This window comes from Taurulus bubalis (genome assembly GCF_910589615.1).
Source record: "Taurulus bubalis genome assembly, chromosome: 5".
Classification (NCBI taxonomy): domain Eukaryota; kingdom Metazoa; phylum Chordata; class Actinopteri; order Perciformes; family Cottidae; genus Taurulus; species Taurulus bubalis.
The window spans coordinates 29591557-29609819 of NC_136593.1; the positions used below are offsets into that span (position 1 = coordinate 29591557).

The 18263-nt window shown below is 45.0% G+C and overlaps 2 protein-coding genes across 2 annotated transcripts; both read right to left on the reverse strand.

Moving 5' to 3' along the window:
• Positions 1-5028: 5028 nt before the first annotated feature.
• On the reverse strand, positions 5029-6022 carry camk2n1a (calcium/calmodulin dependent protein kinase II inhibitor 1a; the record flags this gene model as incomplete). Its single annotated transcript, XM_079217819.1, has 2 exons — positions 5029-5132; positions 5854-6022. The coding sequence occupies 2 exons, from the start codon at positions 6020-6022 to the stop codon at positions 5062-5064; spliced, it is 240 nt and encodes a 79-aa protein (XP_079073945.1). The 3' UTR covers positions 5029-5061.
• A 6502-nt stretch (positions 6023-12524) lies between these two features.
• LOC306737136 (trypsin-like) lies at positions 12525-17432 on the reverse strand (the record flags this gene model as incomplete). Its single annotated transcript, XM_079218837.1, has 5 exons — positions 12525-12758; positions 14779-15033; positions 15141-15282; positions 16306-16465; positions 17372-17432. The coding sequence occupies 5 exons, from the start codon at positions 17430-17432 to the stop codon at positions 12525-12527; spliced, it is 852 nt and encodes a 283-aa protein (XP_079074963.1).
• Between the last annotated feature and the right edge of the window lie 831 nt (positions 17433-18263).

The window sequence follows — 18263 nt, forward strand, 5'->3', positions numbered from 1 at the left end:
GAGAGAGAGAGAGAGAGAGACAATATGATGAAATGAATGTCAGGGAGAAACAGTTCAGACCTACCAGATGGTTACTATAGCAACCACATCCCCAGTATCTCTCGCTCTTCCTCTACACTTTCCCCTCTCTTTTCCTCCTTCTCTCATCTCCCGCTCCCTTCCGATCTGCCTGCATGCTGCCCTCATAAATACAACGTCTGCACATGTGCAGTGGAATAAGATGCACATGTTGTCGTGACATTCTAATCTGTGCAACATAAATACACAATGTATTCTGTCCGCACATATAATATTTGAGTTATATTTGAGTTATTGTGGATCCTTTTTACCTTTTTTACTTAATATTCTGTACTGTTTATTACTTATTTGTTACAACAACAAATAAGTAATACAGTGAGCGCATAAGGTGCAAATAAAAAAGCCCTTGACGTGTAAGAGAGGAGGTGGTTCCCCGGCAGCGGCTCAAAGGTCAAGCGCAGGAGATGCAGCAGCAGAGGCAGCGCTGGGTTTCCTCACTGACAACGGAGTGGGTGTTCAGTGTGTGTGTGTGTGTGTGTGTGTGTGTGTGTGTGTGTGTGTGTGTGTGTGTGTGTGTGTATGTGCAGCTAACAGGGGCTTGCAGGGAGTGCCCCCTTCCCCTGTCAGTGACCTATGAATGCTCTCACCATCTCCTTCCCTTGTCTCCTTGTCTCCTTCATGGTGCTCTTCTTGTCTCTTCCCCTGCAGCTGTCAGAGCCGATAAGGAGCAGCCACACCTCCTTTCAGGCCAGTAATGAGCCTCTCATCACTCCTCTCTACCAAACACATTTTCCACAACATTATCCAAATAGTGCAGCCTGAGAGCTTGCCATTACATAAATGACAATAATGGAGGCTCTCTTCTCTCTTCAGTGTAATTCGGAGCCTCTTCTCACAGCGATGGTCAGCAGCCAAAACCCTTGAGCGTGAACATATCTGTGCAGCCGGAGGTGTGCGGTGCATCTGCTGCATGTCTGTGATAACAGCATCTTGTCCGTGTGCAGCTGCTGTCGACCGAGACTTGGGAGGAACACATGAGCAAGAGGAATCTGAATGGATATCAGAGGCAGCAGATTGTGGATCAGGTGAAGAGCTGGACTTCTCCAGGTCAGATATTGGCGGATGGGCAAGGCCTCCTCTTTCGTGATTCCAGGATTTTAAGCAGATTTTAGATTTAGACTTTAGATATCATTTGAAGCACAATGTGACCATGTGGGACCTTACACCTGCCTCGGCTCCTCATGGTTATAACAACAAGAATGATCCAACAGACATAAAAACACAGCACACTCTCATTATTTTCCTTTTCCATGAACTTATTCTTTCATAGAAATGCATGGATCAAGGAGGTGCATTGCTTGGTCACTTATTTGTCAATCACATACTTACTGTATATGATATGTGTACATGGTGATTACCATCTCTACTGTTCTTCTTCATGTTTCACTATGTCAGATTATGCTTCACATCTAAAATACTTTCTGCTTTAATGTTTTTGAAAACATTGAAATGAAGTCGAAGGAAACTGTAACAAAAGAAAGCACAACAAAATGTCATAAATAGCTGAGATCTTACTTCTTCAGACACAATTACATAAAATACAGTATAATTGGTTTTCCAATAATAAAGTAAAATCATGGGAGGCTCCAGTTCTCACATAGAGAATCAGCACCAATACTGTGGACACGCATGTGGAATCCAAATCAAAATGTTGCATTACAATCTCTATAATAGAAAGTCTTGCTGCAGACTCAATTTGTCAATTGTTCAATAAGATTAGTTTTTTTATTTAAAAATGTCAGTTTGATATCAACACATTGATACAGTTTATAGATAATCCTGTAAGAGGGGATTGTTATTATACAATCCCACTGTTTAGAGGCTCATACGCTTAATATGTCTCGTTGTTGACCTCCGTCATGATGATCGTCTCTGATAATGCACTTCTCTGATAATGCACGTCTCTGATAATGCACTTCTCTCATAGTGTGTTTGTGACTGATGCACCTGAAATTCAACAATTCAGAAAAGTCTTTGGCACCTTTGTAATCGTCTCCTCACGATGCCTCAAAGAATGCAAATGTCACCTTGAGCCTCACGATGACGAATGCTGATGATTGGTTCTCGTCACATTGCAGCTGCCTTTGTGTTTACGCTCATGTGTACAGTATCTGTACACTGCAAAATGATGCAACAAGGAGAAAAGTAGGACATAATGACAAATGCAACACAACTTAAAGGTGCTCAATATGAAAATTAGAGCATATCTACCTTCAGACATACGGACAGCTGATGGCTAACATGGCTAACAGAGCTAACATGGCTAAGAGAGCTAACACGATTAAAAGGGCTAACACAGCTAAAACAGCTAACAGGGCTAACATGACAAACAGAGCTAACACGGCTAACAGAGCTACCATTGGTAACAGGGCTAACACGGCTAACAGAGCTAGCACAGCTAACAGAGCTAACACAGATAACAGGGCTAGCAATGCATGGCCCTGGTAGCTGATAGAGAAACAGCGTCTACCTGACGGGGTCCAGAAGGTTGGTGCTACTCTTCTAGGAGCGCGGTGCCATGAGCGAGCCAATGGGAACACTCACATGCACTCACATGCACTAACGTGCACTAAAAGGCGCACTTTGCCGGCCCGGCTATGTAAACAAAGCACAGAGAAGCTTGGGTGGCATTCCTCCACGATATCTTTACACAGACAATAGTTGTTTGCTGCTTTGCATGCTATTAATGCTCAAATATTTCACAGATAACCTTTAATAAGCAAATAGCAATGCACCTTCAAATTGACTGAAAGACAATGGTAGTATGTGCACATGTATGTGTCATTTCAAATGAATGAATGGATTGTGATGTCTGCAGTGTGTTAGTGGTCCTGAAGGTGTGTGAACACCGTCTGACCCTTTGTTTGTTCAGAGCTCAACCATTACATCACGCCTTCACTGCAACATGTTGGATGAAAGGATCCATCGCACAGGAGCATTGCTCCCTGAATGTAAAGTCCTCTCGCTCTGTGAGGGAAGATGTTCCTGCAGCAGGCGCCGCGTCACGCCTCGCCGCCGCCGCCGCCTCGGAAGAAGGGACTATTTTGGCGGGATAATGCGGTCACGCCACTGAGTGAGGGGGTCTTGAGAGAAGAGGGTGCATCTGTTACCATGGCACCCAGCTCGGGCAGCCCCTTTCATGTCTGTCGAGGCTGGGAGGGAGAGAGGCTGTTCTAGTCTCGCCTGCAGAGCTGAAACATACGTGTGCGTGTGTCTGCAGCATGCGTGTGCTCCCGGCTTTGAGGCGCTGCGCGCTGACAGAGGCTCGTCACACGCCATGAATCATTTAGTCGCACGGCAGAGCTGCAAATGTCACGACTCATCAGCGTCCCTCACGCCTCGCTGCCCGGGAACCTCTACCTCTCTGGCGACGAGGAAAGAGAGGACTTGATTAAAGAGAGGCGCTGAGATTTCAGAACCAAACACACATTTATTGCATTGGGAAGCAAAGGTGTACATTTCTGCCCACAGAATCATTTGCAATGCTTTCTGACATCGTCGAGTCTCAACAAAGGAGTGTGCATTTCAAATTCTTGATGGGATTACTTGCTCATCTTCCTCCCCATTGTCTGTCTCCTCCCATATCTGAGCTTTCCAAAGAATGGGATGCTACTTTCTCACAGTGGAGACGCTGACTTGACCTTCCTTGCAAACAGATATGAATCCAGCTCGTCAGTCTTCATCTTCTCCATACAAAACTATATGTTTGTGTTTTAGCTACAGTTGTAAAACAGTCAGTTTAAAAAACATCAAGTACATCATTCCTGACACCACAATCAACACTAAACAGGAAGTCGTACTTTGTCATAATCTTTATTACAAGATATTAGGCCACTGTACAAATCAGTGTGAATCGTACAGAATTAAGAGTTCTCCAGGTTTGTCATTCAAAGCTGTATACGAGATGCTTCAAGAATACACAAGAGTTTCACAGCTTCTGCCGTGCATGCATGATTTCATATTTGCCATGCATGAGTTGGTATCTCAGTGTTTTAAGAAAGAGCCCTAAAAGATGGCGACCCAACAAAACAACTGAATTGTATGAGTTAATGTATAAAGCACACAAAGAGAAGTCGTCTGGTACAGTATTATTCCTCATGAGTTTTGGCACACACAATAATGCACAATGCAATATAAATAGTTTATCAATAGGGTGTGTACAGTCAAGTTACAGTATTAACCAATCCAGGTGAAAGCCTGGGAAGCTTACAAACAGGTGGGAGGTTTACTGGATATTAATGACTCGTTAGCTGCAAAGTATGGTAACGAAAAACACTCAGGCAACATCGAGAATTGTTAGGTGAAAAATAAACGTCACTCCCATTCACTCCGAGTTCTCGGCGTACAAAAGAACACTCCCTCGGGCCTCAAGTCACTGAGAAAGACATATTCCAAAGGATCAATAAATAAAGTCTTCAACACAGAGAACAAACCACTTCCCACTTTGTGCAAGAAAATATGGGCTACCCTTTCCATATTTACAAACTGTTCCTCCGCTGCCCTCGACCAGGATGAAGAGCAGAAACCACGCTACCGTAGGTTTGATTAATAAGATATAGTAGAGGTGTGTGCTTTAGTTTACATATTAGATTTATTTCTGTATCCTGTCCCTGATTTCTGCATTTCGACAGCGTCGCCTCCTCCTTCCTCCTCCTCCTCCTCCTCTTCCTCCTCCTCTTCCTCCCCCCTCTTGTTGTCTTGTCTTGCTTTTGGATTTATGGCGAAACCCTGCAATCGAGGGTGTGTGTGTGTGTGTGTGTGTGTGTGTGTGTGTGTGTGTGTGTGTCGGGGGTCCACCTGGGGGTCTCCTTCGCTGCCACCCTTTCCAGGTGGTGTCACCCGGCCTGACTGGGAGAGGAGGGCGTGGAGGTGCTGCTTGCTGCCACATGAGAGAAAGTGCTTATATACAATGTCTTTGGATTCAAACTGCTCAACATCTGTTCAAAACCTCCAGAGAGTCTTTTGGCCGTTGAGCCGAGCGCTCTAAGCCTCTGCCGGGGTCTTCTCTGTTCCATCTTTCAGCGCTTCGTCGTCGCCATTCTCATCCTCGATCACTGTGGAGGACATGGAGAGTTAATGAGGGAGGCTCCTCCACCAAAGCTGCCTCTGCACTGCATGGGTGTGTGTGCATGCATGAGAGGAAGACTATGCAAACAGAGAACCATTAGCCCGGCTGTGTGCGTCTGTGTGTGTCTGTGTCTGTGTGTGTGTGTGTGTGTGTGTGTGTGTGCGTCTGCGTGTGCGTCTATGTGTGTGTGTCTGTGTGTGTGAACGCGTCGACACGTCTGCGGTCTTCAGTCCTGCTCATGCAGTTCCTACATGTCGGTCGTGTGGCGGCTGCTACTGTGTCTGCTTGTACCCACAAGTGAGCCGCATCACGCAGCTCAGGGTTCATCAGGAATGCAGGACGCACACACACACACACACACACACACACACACACACACACACACACAAACACACACAGCCTGAATGTGTCACCAAACACAAACATCATGATTACAAAGCACATCTCCATCATCGCTGGGAGGGACGCTCAGCGGCACCCAGCATCACGCCGCGCGCACTGCGCATCCAACTTGTGTTGCAATGCGAATACAATATTAAAACCCGCACAACCCGCACGCACGCAGACACACGGAGTCTCTGATGTGATGCGGGCTCGGTTAGTCCGAGGTGCTGCCTCTCCGGCTGCGCAGGGGCATCCTAATGATGGTCCCCATCACAGTGCGCATCCAACACACCACAGCAACACAAGGCGCATTACATAATTACCCCGTTTGCTCCGGCCTATTTGTCCGAGTTTCGGCGGACGTTTATTCTGTGATCCGTTGAAGAAGTTGTTGGTGTCTTGGAGGCGACAGGTGAAGGACAGGTGTCCCTCGTCGCCCTCGTTCCCGTAATGACTCATTTTGTCCTCGTTGAACGGCAGCACCTCCGACATCTCCAACGCGTCTTGATCAGCGAGGCGCCGACGGAAAGCAGCTCCAACCGGACAAAGCGAGGAGCGAAGCGGCGGCGATGCGTTCTGTTTACCCCGAACACACGTGTGTGTCTCCGGAGGACAAAGCGGAAATAACACGCGACAACAGAACGATCCTCAACGTTGTCGCTCGCGCAGCTTCGGCCACATCATTCAAAATGTCCAGAGTGCGTGTGTGTGTGCGTGTGTGTGCGCGTGCAGCTCTGGGATGGAGGCGCGCCGCTGGTTCCGAGCGGCTGGACCCGTCGCACGAGAGTCTGATGGAGAAATGCAAATTGAGGAGCGATGCAAAACCCGGATCCCAGGGAGACCTGGAGGGAGCTGCGCGGGAGAAGCTTCCAGTCGGATCGGGGGTCCCGATGCTCTCTCCGGGTCCAGATGCTCTCTCCGGGTCCAGATGCTGGTCTCCGGGTCCAGATGCTGGTCTCTGGATCCAGATGCTGGTCTCTCCGGATCCAGGTGCTGGTCTCCGGGTCCAGGTGTCGGTCTCTGGATCCAGATGCTGGTCTCTCCGGATCCAGGTGCTGGTCTCCGGGTCCAGGTGCAATCAAACCAAAGACTACATCCAGAGACCACCGACCTGTGGACCGCTCCCGCCTCTGCCAGACGTCGTTTACGCGCCACCAGTCGACGAGTTGCAGATGTCAGATGTCAGATGTCAGAACCTGTTTCACAATGTTGCTCATGCGTTGGGCGGAAGGCTGTCTGGTCTCAACTCGGGAGGCTCGAGTCCTCCACAGCTCGCCAGATGATGGCGCTGTTCCATCGGCGGAGGCTTCTGGCCCCATGGCGCACTTCAGCTGTAACACCAGGCTTCTGTTCGGGTTCAGCACCAACTCTACAGCTGCAGGAGTTATGGAGTTATGGCGTTATGGAGTTATGGAGTTATGTTGTTATGTTATGGTGTTATGTTATGGCGTTATGTTGTGGAGTTATATTATGGAGTTATGTTATGGTGTTATGGTGTTATGTTATGGCTTTATGGTGTTATGTTATGGTGTTATGGTGTTATGTTATGGCTTTATGGTGTTATGTTATGGCTTTATGGTGTTATGTTATGGCTTTATGGTGTTATGTTATGGCTTTATGGTGTTATGTTATGGCGTTATGTTGTGGAGTTATGTTATGGAGTTATGTTATGAGTTATGTTATGGTGTTACGTTGTTATGTTATGGCTTTATGGTGTTATGTTATGGCGTTATGTTGTGGAGTTACGTTATGGTGTTATGTTATGGCGTTGCGGTGTTATGTTATGGCGTTATGTTAAGGTGTGGTGTTATGGTGTTATTTTATGGCATTTTGGAGTTATGTTGTGAGTTATGTTATGGCGTTATGGCTTTATGGTGTTATGTTATGTTGTGGTGTTATGTTATGGCTTTATGGTGTTATGTTATGGTGTTGTGTTATGTTATGGCTTTATGGTGTTGTGTTATGTTATGGTGTTATGTTGTTATGTTATGGTGTTATGTTATGGTTTTATGGTGTTGTGTTATGGTGTTATGTTATGGTGTTGTGTTATGGCTTTATGGTGTTGTGTTATGGTGTTATGGTGTTATGTTATGGTTTTATGGTGTTGTGTTATGGTGTTATGTTATGGTGTTGTGTTATGGCTTTATGGTGTTGTGTTATGTTATGGTGTTATGGTGTTATGTTATGGCTTTATGGTGTTGTGTTATGTTATGGTGTTATGTTATGTTATGGTGTTGTGGTGTTATGGTGTTATGTTATGGTGTTATGTTATGTTATGGTGTTATGGTGTTATGGTGTTATGTTATGGTGTTATGGTTTTATGGTGTTATGGTGTTATGGTGTTGTGTTATGGCTTTATGGTGTTGTGTTATGTTGTGGTGTTATGTTATGGCGTAATGGTGTTATGGTTTTATGGTGTTATGGCTGAGGCCAAGATGGAGGTAGAAGATGAGCTTCTTTGATCTGATGGCGTTCCACTAAATCATCAGATGGTCACACATGAAGATGTTGAGACGACAGAGTCCTGAAAGGAGCTTCCACTGAACAGTTTTAATTGATGACATGAGGATTCATTATATTGATATTACCCATAAGCCTATGCACCCAGCTTGAGAACGTGCTCATCACACTTGTGTGGTGAAGGTCAGAGGTCGCTATAGAAAAAGGCGTGTGTTAAACGAAGCCCACGGGCTCGTCTTCAGGCTCCAGCTCCTCTCTGCTTCACAGCAGTCTGTCTCCTCATGAAGAAGTCTGAACACAGACTGTTGTTCCTCAACGTAACTGAACAAATATCACGACACAATGGAAGGAAAGGAGATATCTGAGCCTGCAGCGTTCACAGAGGAGGTGCAGCCATGACACACTATATAGAGGCTCATCTTCCACATCTAATAACGCCTTCAGGTTCACACATACTATCACATCATCTGGCCACGTGGCTTCTGTATTGATTGTTTTCATTAATTGGTCAACTGGAACAAACCTGCCCATATTGAACAAGGAAATATTCACTTGTTGCATACTGTTACCTTAAACATGTGCTTTAAAACGTTGTGTACATGAGTGGAACCTTTGAGATCAAACACAATAATAGTCTCGTTCCAAAAAAAGGCACAAAGCCAAAACCTCAAAGAATATTGGTGTCAATATAACATCGGAAAGAAGAATGAGAAACTGAAACGTGATGTGAACAAAATAACCTGGAATAGACGAACACCCTCAACAGCACTAACACTAATTCAGCTCAAAATGACTTATTGGGGATCAGCTGAAATCTATTGAAAGAGTGGAGAACCGACACAAAGGGACATTAAGGGCCATGTCTATCTGAACATGCTAACGTTAGCCACAGAAGCTATCGTCACGCCTCAGGGTCATGAATCCATGAGTGGACTGAACTGAGCGAGGATGATTTGTGTTGCTCATGAATTCACCTCTTAATCAGTAGAATGCTTTGCATTGCTCATGAATTCACCCCTTCATCACTAGAATGCTTTGCATTGCTCATGAATTCACCCCTTCATCACTAGAATGCTTTGCATTGCTCATGAATTCACCCCTTCACCAGTAGAATGCTTTGCATTGCTCATGAATTCACCCCTTCATTACTAGAATGCTTTGCATTGCTCATGAATTCACCCCTTCATTACTAGAATGCTTTGCATTGCTCATGAATTCACCACTTCACCAGTAGAATGCTTTGCATTGCTCATGAATTCACCCTTTCATTACTAGAATGCTTTGCATTGCTCATGAATTCACCCCTTCACCAGTAGAATGCTTTGCATTGCTCATGAATTCACCCCTTCATTACTAGAATGCTTTGCATTGCTCATGAATTCACCCCTTCATTACTAGAATGCTTTGCATTGCTCATGAATTCACCACTTCACCAGTAGAATGCTTTGCATTGCTCATGAATTCACCCCTTCATCACTAGAATGCTTTGCATTGCTCATGAATTCACCCCTTCATCAGTAGAATGCTTTGCATTGCTCATGAATTCACCCCTTCATTACTACAATGCTTTGCATTGCTCATGAATTCACCCCTTCACCAGTAGAATGCTTTGCATTGCTCATGAATTCACCCCTTCATCAGTAGAATGCTTTGCATTGCTCATGAATTCACCCCTTCACCAGTAGAATGCTTTGCATTGCTCATGAATTCACCCCTTCATTACTAGAATGCTTTGCATTGCTCATGAATTCATCCCTTCACCAGTAGAATGCTTTGCATTGCTCATGAATTCACCCCTTCATCACTAGAATGCTTTGCATTGCTCATGAATTCACCTCTTAATCAGTAGAATGCTTTGCATTGCTCATGAATTCACCCCTTCATCACTAGAATGCTTTGCATTGCTCATGAATTCACCCCTTCATCAGTAGAATGCTTTGCATTGCTCATGAATTCACCCCTTCATTACTACAATGCTTTGCATTGCTCATGAATTCACCCCTTCACCAGTAGAATGCTTTGCATTGCTCATGAATTCACCCCTTCATCAGTAGAATGCTTTGCATTGCTCATGAATTCACCCCTTCACCAGTAGAATGCTTTGCATTGCTCATGAATTCACCCCTTCATTACTAGAATGCTTTGCATTGCTCATGAATTCATCCCTTCACCAGTAGAATGCTTTGCATTGCTCATGAATTCACCCCTTCATCAGTAGAATGCTTTGCATTGCTCATGAATTCACCCCTTCATCAGTAGAATGCTTTGCATTGCTCATGAATTCACCCCTTCATCACTAGAATGCTTTGCATTGCTCATGAATTCACCCCTTCATCACTAGAATGCTTTGCATTGCTCATGAATTCACCCCTTCATCAGTAGAATGCTTTGCATTGCTCATGAATTCACCCCTTCATTACTAGAATGCTTTGCATTGCTCATGAATTCACCCCTTCGCCAGTAGAATGCTTTGCATTGCTCATGAATTCACCCCTTCATTACTAGAATGCTTTGCATTGCTCATGAATTCACCCCTTCATTACTAGAATGCTTTGCATTGCTCATGAATTCATCCCTTCACCAGTAGAATGCTTTGCATTGCTCATGAATTCACCCCTTCATCAGTAGAATGCTTTGCATTGCTCATGAATTCACCCTTTCATCAGTAGAATGCTTTGCATTGCTCATGAATTCACCCCTTCATCACTAGAATGCTTTGCATTGCTCATGAATTCACCCCTTCATCACTAGAATGCTTTGCATTGCTCATGAATTCACCCCTTCATCAGTAGAATGCTTTGCATTGCTCATGAATTCACCCCTTCATTACTAGAATGCTTTGCATTGCTCATGAATTCACCCCTTCGCCAGTAGAATGCTTTGCATTGCTCATGAATTCACCCCTTCATTACTAGAATGCTTTGCATTGCTCATGAATTCACCCCTTCATTACTAGAATGCTTTGCATTGCTCATGAATTCACCACTTCACCAGTAGAATGCTTTGCATTGCTCATGAATTCACCCCTTCATCACTAGAATGCTTTGCATTGCTCATGAATTCACCCCTTCATTACTACAATGCTTTGCATTGCTCATGAATTCACCCCTTCACCAGTAGAATGCTTTGCATTGCTCATGAATTCACCCCTTCATTACTAGAATGCTTTGCATTGCTCATGAATTCACCCCTTCATTACTACAATGCTTTGCATTGCTCATGAATTCACCACTTCACCAGTAGAATGCTTTGCATTGCTCATGAATTCACCCCTTCATCACTAGAATGCTTTGCATTGCTCATGAATTCACCCCTTCATCAGTAGAATGCTTTGCATTGCTCATGAATTCACCCCTTCATTACTACAATGCTTTGCATTGCTCATGAATTCACCCCTTCACCAGTAGAATGCTTTGCATTGCTCATGAATTCACCCCTTCATCAGTAGAATGCTTTGCATTGCTCATGAATTCACCCCTTCACCAGTAGAATGCTTTGCATTGCTCATGAATTCACCCCTTCATTACTAGAATGCTTTGCATTGCTCATGAATTCATCCCTTCACCAGTAGAATGCTTTGCATTGCTCATGAATTCACCCCTTCATCAGTAGAATGCTTTGCATTGCTCATGAATTCACCCCTTCATCACTAGAATGCTTTGCATTGCTCATGAATTCACCCCTTCATCACTAGAATGCTTTGCATTGCTCATGAATTCACCCCTTCATCAGTAGAATGCTTTGCATTGCTCATGAATTCACCCCTTCATTACTACAATGCTTTGCATTGCTCATGAATTCACCCCTTCACCAGTAGAATGCTTTGCATTGCTCATGAATTCACCCCTTCATCACTAGAATGCTTTGCATTGCTCATGAATTCACCCCTTCACCAGTAGAAGGTTGAAGGAGCTGCTCCATGCGTCACGTTGACCTAGCAGCCCTCACAGCTCTAGCTATCAGCTGAGAGGTAATGTGTGTGTGTGTGTGTGTGTGTGTGTGTGTGTGTGTGTGTGTGTGTGTGTGTGTGTGTGTGTGTGTGTGTGTGTGTGTGTGTGAGGACCGTAGAGCAGGATGCTGTGGTGAGCTGGTCGTGTGGAATAATCAAACTGAAGCAGTAACGTCACGCTTCATGCTCACACACTCGTCTTTTGGGATGTGTGACTTCAGAGCAGCGCACAGACAGAACACAGGAGAGCAACGTCATGAGAGGAATAAACACCCTGCTGTGACCTTGGCATGACCTCAGGGCTCCGAGTAAGAAACGGGTTTTCAAAGCCTTTAAGGTGCACTGATGCATACAAATACAATTAAAATAAACTGACACAACATTACACTTTCTTTACATTGAATATTTATTGCCATCAAATTGTATTAGTTTTTTTTTTCAAGTTATGAATTTGACATCACTGGATTACAGAGCTTCTAAAGTGAAGCAGATCCTTCACTATCACTACATCGGTTTTAAAAGTGATCAGAACAATCAGAGCAGTGGAAGCTCTTCATATTTCCCCAGAAGCAGCGTTGGTCTCCTTCAGGCATGAGCGGCTCGTTGGCTCTGTCTTCCTCTTCCTCTTCCTCTTCCTCTTCCTCTTCCTCCGTATCTGCTGCAGCGAGCGTGTGACCCGTAGATGGTTTGGTCGATCCACCTCCGGAATCTGGACACGGACGCGTAGACTCCTGGAAACCGAGGGTCCCCGCAGCCGTTGCCCCAGAAGACCACTCCGTAGACCCGCCCCCGACAGGCCAGCGGCCCGCCGGAGTCGCCCTGCAGGACGAGACGCCGCCATCAGTTAGCCAGTCAGCTTCAACGTCAAGTCCTCTTTGTGCAAACATACAGAAGATTCAAAAGTGCGTTTCTCTCCTGTCCAACATGAAGGGAACTGGAATAATAAAGTGCAAAACAGCTAAGAAAAGAACATTTAGACAACATATAAATTAAGAAACTATATTCATGCCGACACACGAGGTCTGAGCTCATCATCATGAGTCTGCATGTCCAGCTTGAAGAAGCATCTATACTTGTGATGTCACTTATTTATCATACATTTGAATTTAAAGCCTAAGACATGAAGCCTATTGTCCTTTAGAAAACACATATTTTACATGTGAAATGTCAGAGAATTATGATTGATGATGATTTCATCAAATGAACGTGAAATGTCAAACAAAAACATCAACATACATGTGATTTTATATATTTATTTATTTCTGCACAACCCTTTCCTGTGCATTTGTCACATGTCCTGTCACACCCTTACGAACAGCATATTGAGATATCATAAGTGCATGCATGTGCATCTCATGTTAAAGAGGTTCAACGAATCTGATAAATGTGCCAAAGGGAAAGAACAGAGATGTGAGAAATAAACTCTCATAATGGTTGATTCATCAAATCATAATCTCTAGCATGCAAACACACAAACTTATCAATATGTAAATAGAGCACATTTTGACTATCCGGCCTTTGTCCTTGGCTGGAATATGACACGCTGCATTTCATGGTATTTCCTTCTCTCATCATCACAATTCTTCCATGAAACCAAAACCTGACAGCAGGGTGTTCATTCTCTTCTGAAACCATCATAACAAATACACCAAGAGCTGTAACCATCATAACTAAAACTCTTATGAGCTGTAACCATCATAACTAATACACCAAGAGCTGTAACCATCATAACTAAAACTCTTATGAGCTGTAACCATCATAACTAATACACCAAGAGCTGTAACCATCATAACTAATACTCTAATGAGCTGTAACCATCATAACTAATACTCTAATGAGCTGTAACCATCATAACTAATACACTAATGAGCTGTAACCATCATAACTAATACTCTTCCTGAGCTGTAACCATCATAACTAAAATTCTTCCTGAGCTGTAACCATCATAACTAATACACTAATGAGCTGTAACCATCATAACTAATACTCTTCCTGAGCTGTAACCATCATAACTAATACTCTTCCTGAGCTGTAACCATCATAACTAATACACTAATGAGCTGTAACCATCATAACTAATACACTAATGAGCTGTAACCATCATAACTAATACTCTAATGAGCTGTAACCATCATAACTAATACTCTTATGAGCTGTAACCATCATAACTAATACTCTAATGAGCTGTAACCATCATAACTAATACTCTAATGAGCTGTAACCATCATAACTAATACTCTAATGAGCTGTAACCATCATAACTAATACTCTTATGAGCTGTAACCATCATAACTAATACTCTAATGAGCTGTAACCATCATAACTAATACTCTAATGAGCTGTAACCATCATAACTAATACTCTAATGAGCTGTAACCATCATAACTAATACTCTTATGAGCTGTAACCATCATAACTAATACTCTAATGAGCTGTAACCATCATAACTAATACTTTTCCTGAGCTGTAACCATCATAACTAATACTCTTATGAGCTGTAACCATCATAACTAATACTTTTCCTGAGCTGGGCCACCGCGTCCGCCTCATAAAAACCTGAACCAACACTGACCTGATGAACAGAATATGAAAGAGGAGTTATTGTTCGTGATGGAAAGAGGGCGACCCGGCGCCATCTGATACACCCGGGAACTAAGGCCGGGCCCGTGGAGAGTTTATGCTTCAAAATGGATTGTAGGGCTGTTCAAAGATCAAATGATCATGTTTTCACAATGCGGCAGACTGGCAGCCATTGATGTGCAGCACCGTGTACATGTTTATTTATATACGCTTCATATACACTACTACCTTACACTACACATACGTGACCTCCTCGTACCTTACACGCACCTCTTCCCCCGGTCCGGTGGCCGGCACAGATCATGTTGGCCGTGATGTTTCCATTGAAGGACTCGCTGCTGTTGCACCTGGCGGTGGACACGATGGGCACGGTGACGGTCCTCAGGGCGAAGCGGCCCTCGTTGTTGTGGCCCCACCCGGACACCCGGCACACCCGGCCCTCCGCCACGCCGGTGGCCTGCCTGGGGAGCGGCGCCAGAGACACGAATCTGTTCAGCACCATGGGGGCCCGCAGCTGCCAGACACACCAGACTTTCAGAGATGCAGTTATCTCCTCAAACATGACCAACACACACAACATGTGCTCCAGATTGGCCAATGCACCTGCACTGTGTGCCGTACCTGAACCAGCATGATGTCAGCGTTGTTGGTGGTCCGGTCGTAGAGCGGGTGTGGGACCAGCCGCTGGGCTTTAGCGTACTGCTCAGTGCCCTCAAAGCTGTTCAGCACGTGGTCGCCCGCCACCAGCATCATGTTGTCTGTCCTGCGAGACATGTATGTCACATGTCATCATGTTCTCTGCTATACGAGACATGTATGTCACATGTCATCATGTTGTCTGTCCTACGAGACATGTACGTCACATGTCATCATGTTCTCTGTCCTGCGAGACATGTATGTCACATGTCATCATGTTCTCTGTCCTGCGAGACATGTATGTCACATGTCATCATGTTCTCTGTCCTGCGAGACATGTACGTCACATGTCATCATGTTCTCTGCTATACGAGACATGTATGTCACATGTCATCATGTTCTCTGCTATACGAGACATGTATGTCACATGTCATCATGTTCTCTGCTATACGAGACATGTACGTCACATGTCATCATGTTCTCTGTCCTACGAGACATGTACGTCACATGTCATCATGTTCTCTGCTATACGAGACATGTACGTCACATGTCCACTGAAAAGCAGCAAGGCCATCACATTTATTAGTCCTTTTCTATGACAGAAATACAGCCAACGTCCTGGAGACAATATCCCTCCCACACACACACACACACACACACACACACACACACACACACACACACACACACACACACACACACACACACACACACACACACACACACACTGATGATGTGCCTGGTCAGTTGACTTGACCCCATCTGCTCTCAGTCTACTCGGACCAGCAGCTTCAAGGCTCTGGTGGGACCGTCTGCTCACAAAGTGATCATCTCCCACACGGTGACGTCTAGTCCACTGAGAGTGATACAAGGACGTCTCTGCCTCCGCAGTGTTCAGATTGTTTCATCTTTACTGGGAATACAGTGCAAGCCAAATTGTTGCATTTTAGATTGATCAGGGGATTAGAAAACAATCTGAGATGCTTCATCAGAACTGCGTGTTGGACGGTCTCACCCTGAGGACGGGCGTGTCTTCAGAGGGGTTTGATCAATGCAACGCGCCGTAGAGAACTTGTGCTGGTTCTGTTGTTAGTTCTGCAGAACAAGTCACTTTCTATCTGATGACAGCCGCCATGACAGGTTAAGTTACCCGATGTTGCAGTGCGCTGCGGTCAGCACCCAGGACCGGTGCACCAGGGACCCGCCGCAGAAGTGCTGGCCCCGGCTGCTCTGCAGGGTCACCATGTATGTGACGGAGTTTGGTGCCGCGGGCTGACCCCCGACTACACGGCCCTGCACCGACACAGCACCTGAAACAAGAGCATTTACAAGGCGTAAAAGGACTGATGTCATATTCATACTAATATTGATGTAATATTATTCTTGAAGCCGTTTTCGGAGACTGACAATTGCTGAAGTTGTTCCAAGTCAGTGCTCATGAAGAGTGGGCATTAAAACTATGATGGAGAAACTCAAGTCCATCAGGGTTCCTTCACGCTTCCTGCTAAACACACAACACATCCTCACAGGGACGAGAGAGAGAGAGAGAGAGAGAGACAGAGAGAGAGAGAGAGAGAGAGAGGCCCTTCAGCCCATTGGCCTCACAGCCAGGTGTCACCTGAGGCCTCAGCTGAGTGAAGGGAATAGAACCTTTAGTGCCACCACTTCCCTCTGGAGCGTTAGAGCGGGTCTCCTATCCGCCTCTTGCAACAGCTCAATACTGCACAGCCTTAATTAAATCTATAGGGACGCTTGTAGGAACACTGTTGAGGAAAAATCACCAACGGGCGACACTATGAAGTTGAGGAAAGCGTTTTAAATGAAGAGTTCAACATGATGCGCCTCTTTGCTTTCTTGCCTCCATCTTGTGTTGAATCCTACAAACACTGAAGGATAAAAACAACTATTCACCTTTTTCATGGTGCCAGAGCTGAGAGGAGTCAAAACCTCCTCTTTAAAGCGCAACTCTATGCTAAGCTAAGCTAAGCTAAGCTTACCGGCTGCACTGACGTGAGACGTGAGGTTTCCATCTCCTCATCCAACTCTCAGCAAAAGAAGTGAGCGTGCATATTTCATATTCATACCACAAGTATTCATTTAAAAATGGGTTCAACTCTTTAAACCTCTTTAACGTGTATTGAATGAAAAGCAACAGAATACAACATTTATAAATCCTCGCACATTGAGTTTGTAAAAGTGAAAGAAGGGTTACTCACTGTTGACCGCCGTGAGGTCCAGTAGCACCGAGCATAAAGTCATGAGCAGGTTCATCCTCATTATAGCGGTTAGTACAGCATGACAGCAGGGAACCAGTGCAGCGTCCTCTGATCCTCTGATCCTCTGATCCTCTGATCCCACCCGGCCCTCACCTCTGTGAGCACAGCAGTCAGTCACACCTGCAGGCTGTAGTCCACCTGTCGTCCTCCACCATGACCTGCAGCACCAGAACACTGGAGCTCTGACTGCAGGACAGAGACAACAAAAGCTTCTTCATACAGATCAGATGCTGCGTGTGTGTCATCAAGCAGGCTGGTCCTGCTGACATGCTCCAATAACCCAGTGTGTGTGTGTGTGTGTGTGTGTGTGTGTGTGTGTGTGTGTGTGTGTGTGTGTGTGTGTGTGTGTGTGTGTGTGTGTGTGTGTGTGTGTAGCTGTGGGGAGATCCACGTCAACACAACACAGAGGTATTCTACACAGATGAGACACACAAGTGTTTCTCTGTATGAATCATCATGTCTGCAGCCATAATAACTCATTATCGCCCCATCATCATCATCATCATCATCATCATCATCATCAGTATTCTCATCTTCATTGTCTTCAGCACCTGGAGTCTCTCCTGACCTCCCTGAGTGCACCTCAGGCGAGTAATGATGCTGCGTACGGAGGAGGCGTGGCCTCTGCAGGTGTTCACAGGTGTCACCTTCACACGTCGGCTTATTCTTTGTATTAATGCAGACGAAGCAAACACGACTCAGGCTTTACAACATGAAAACTTTTGTAAAGTACATATTTTCTCAAAAGGTTCTCCACATAATCACTTTATTACTGTTACGTTCTTGAGGGAGTAGTTTGACATTTTGGGGAAAACACATTTCTTTGTAAATG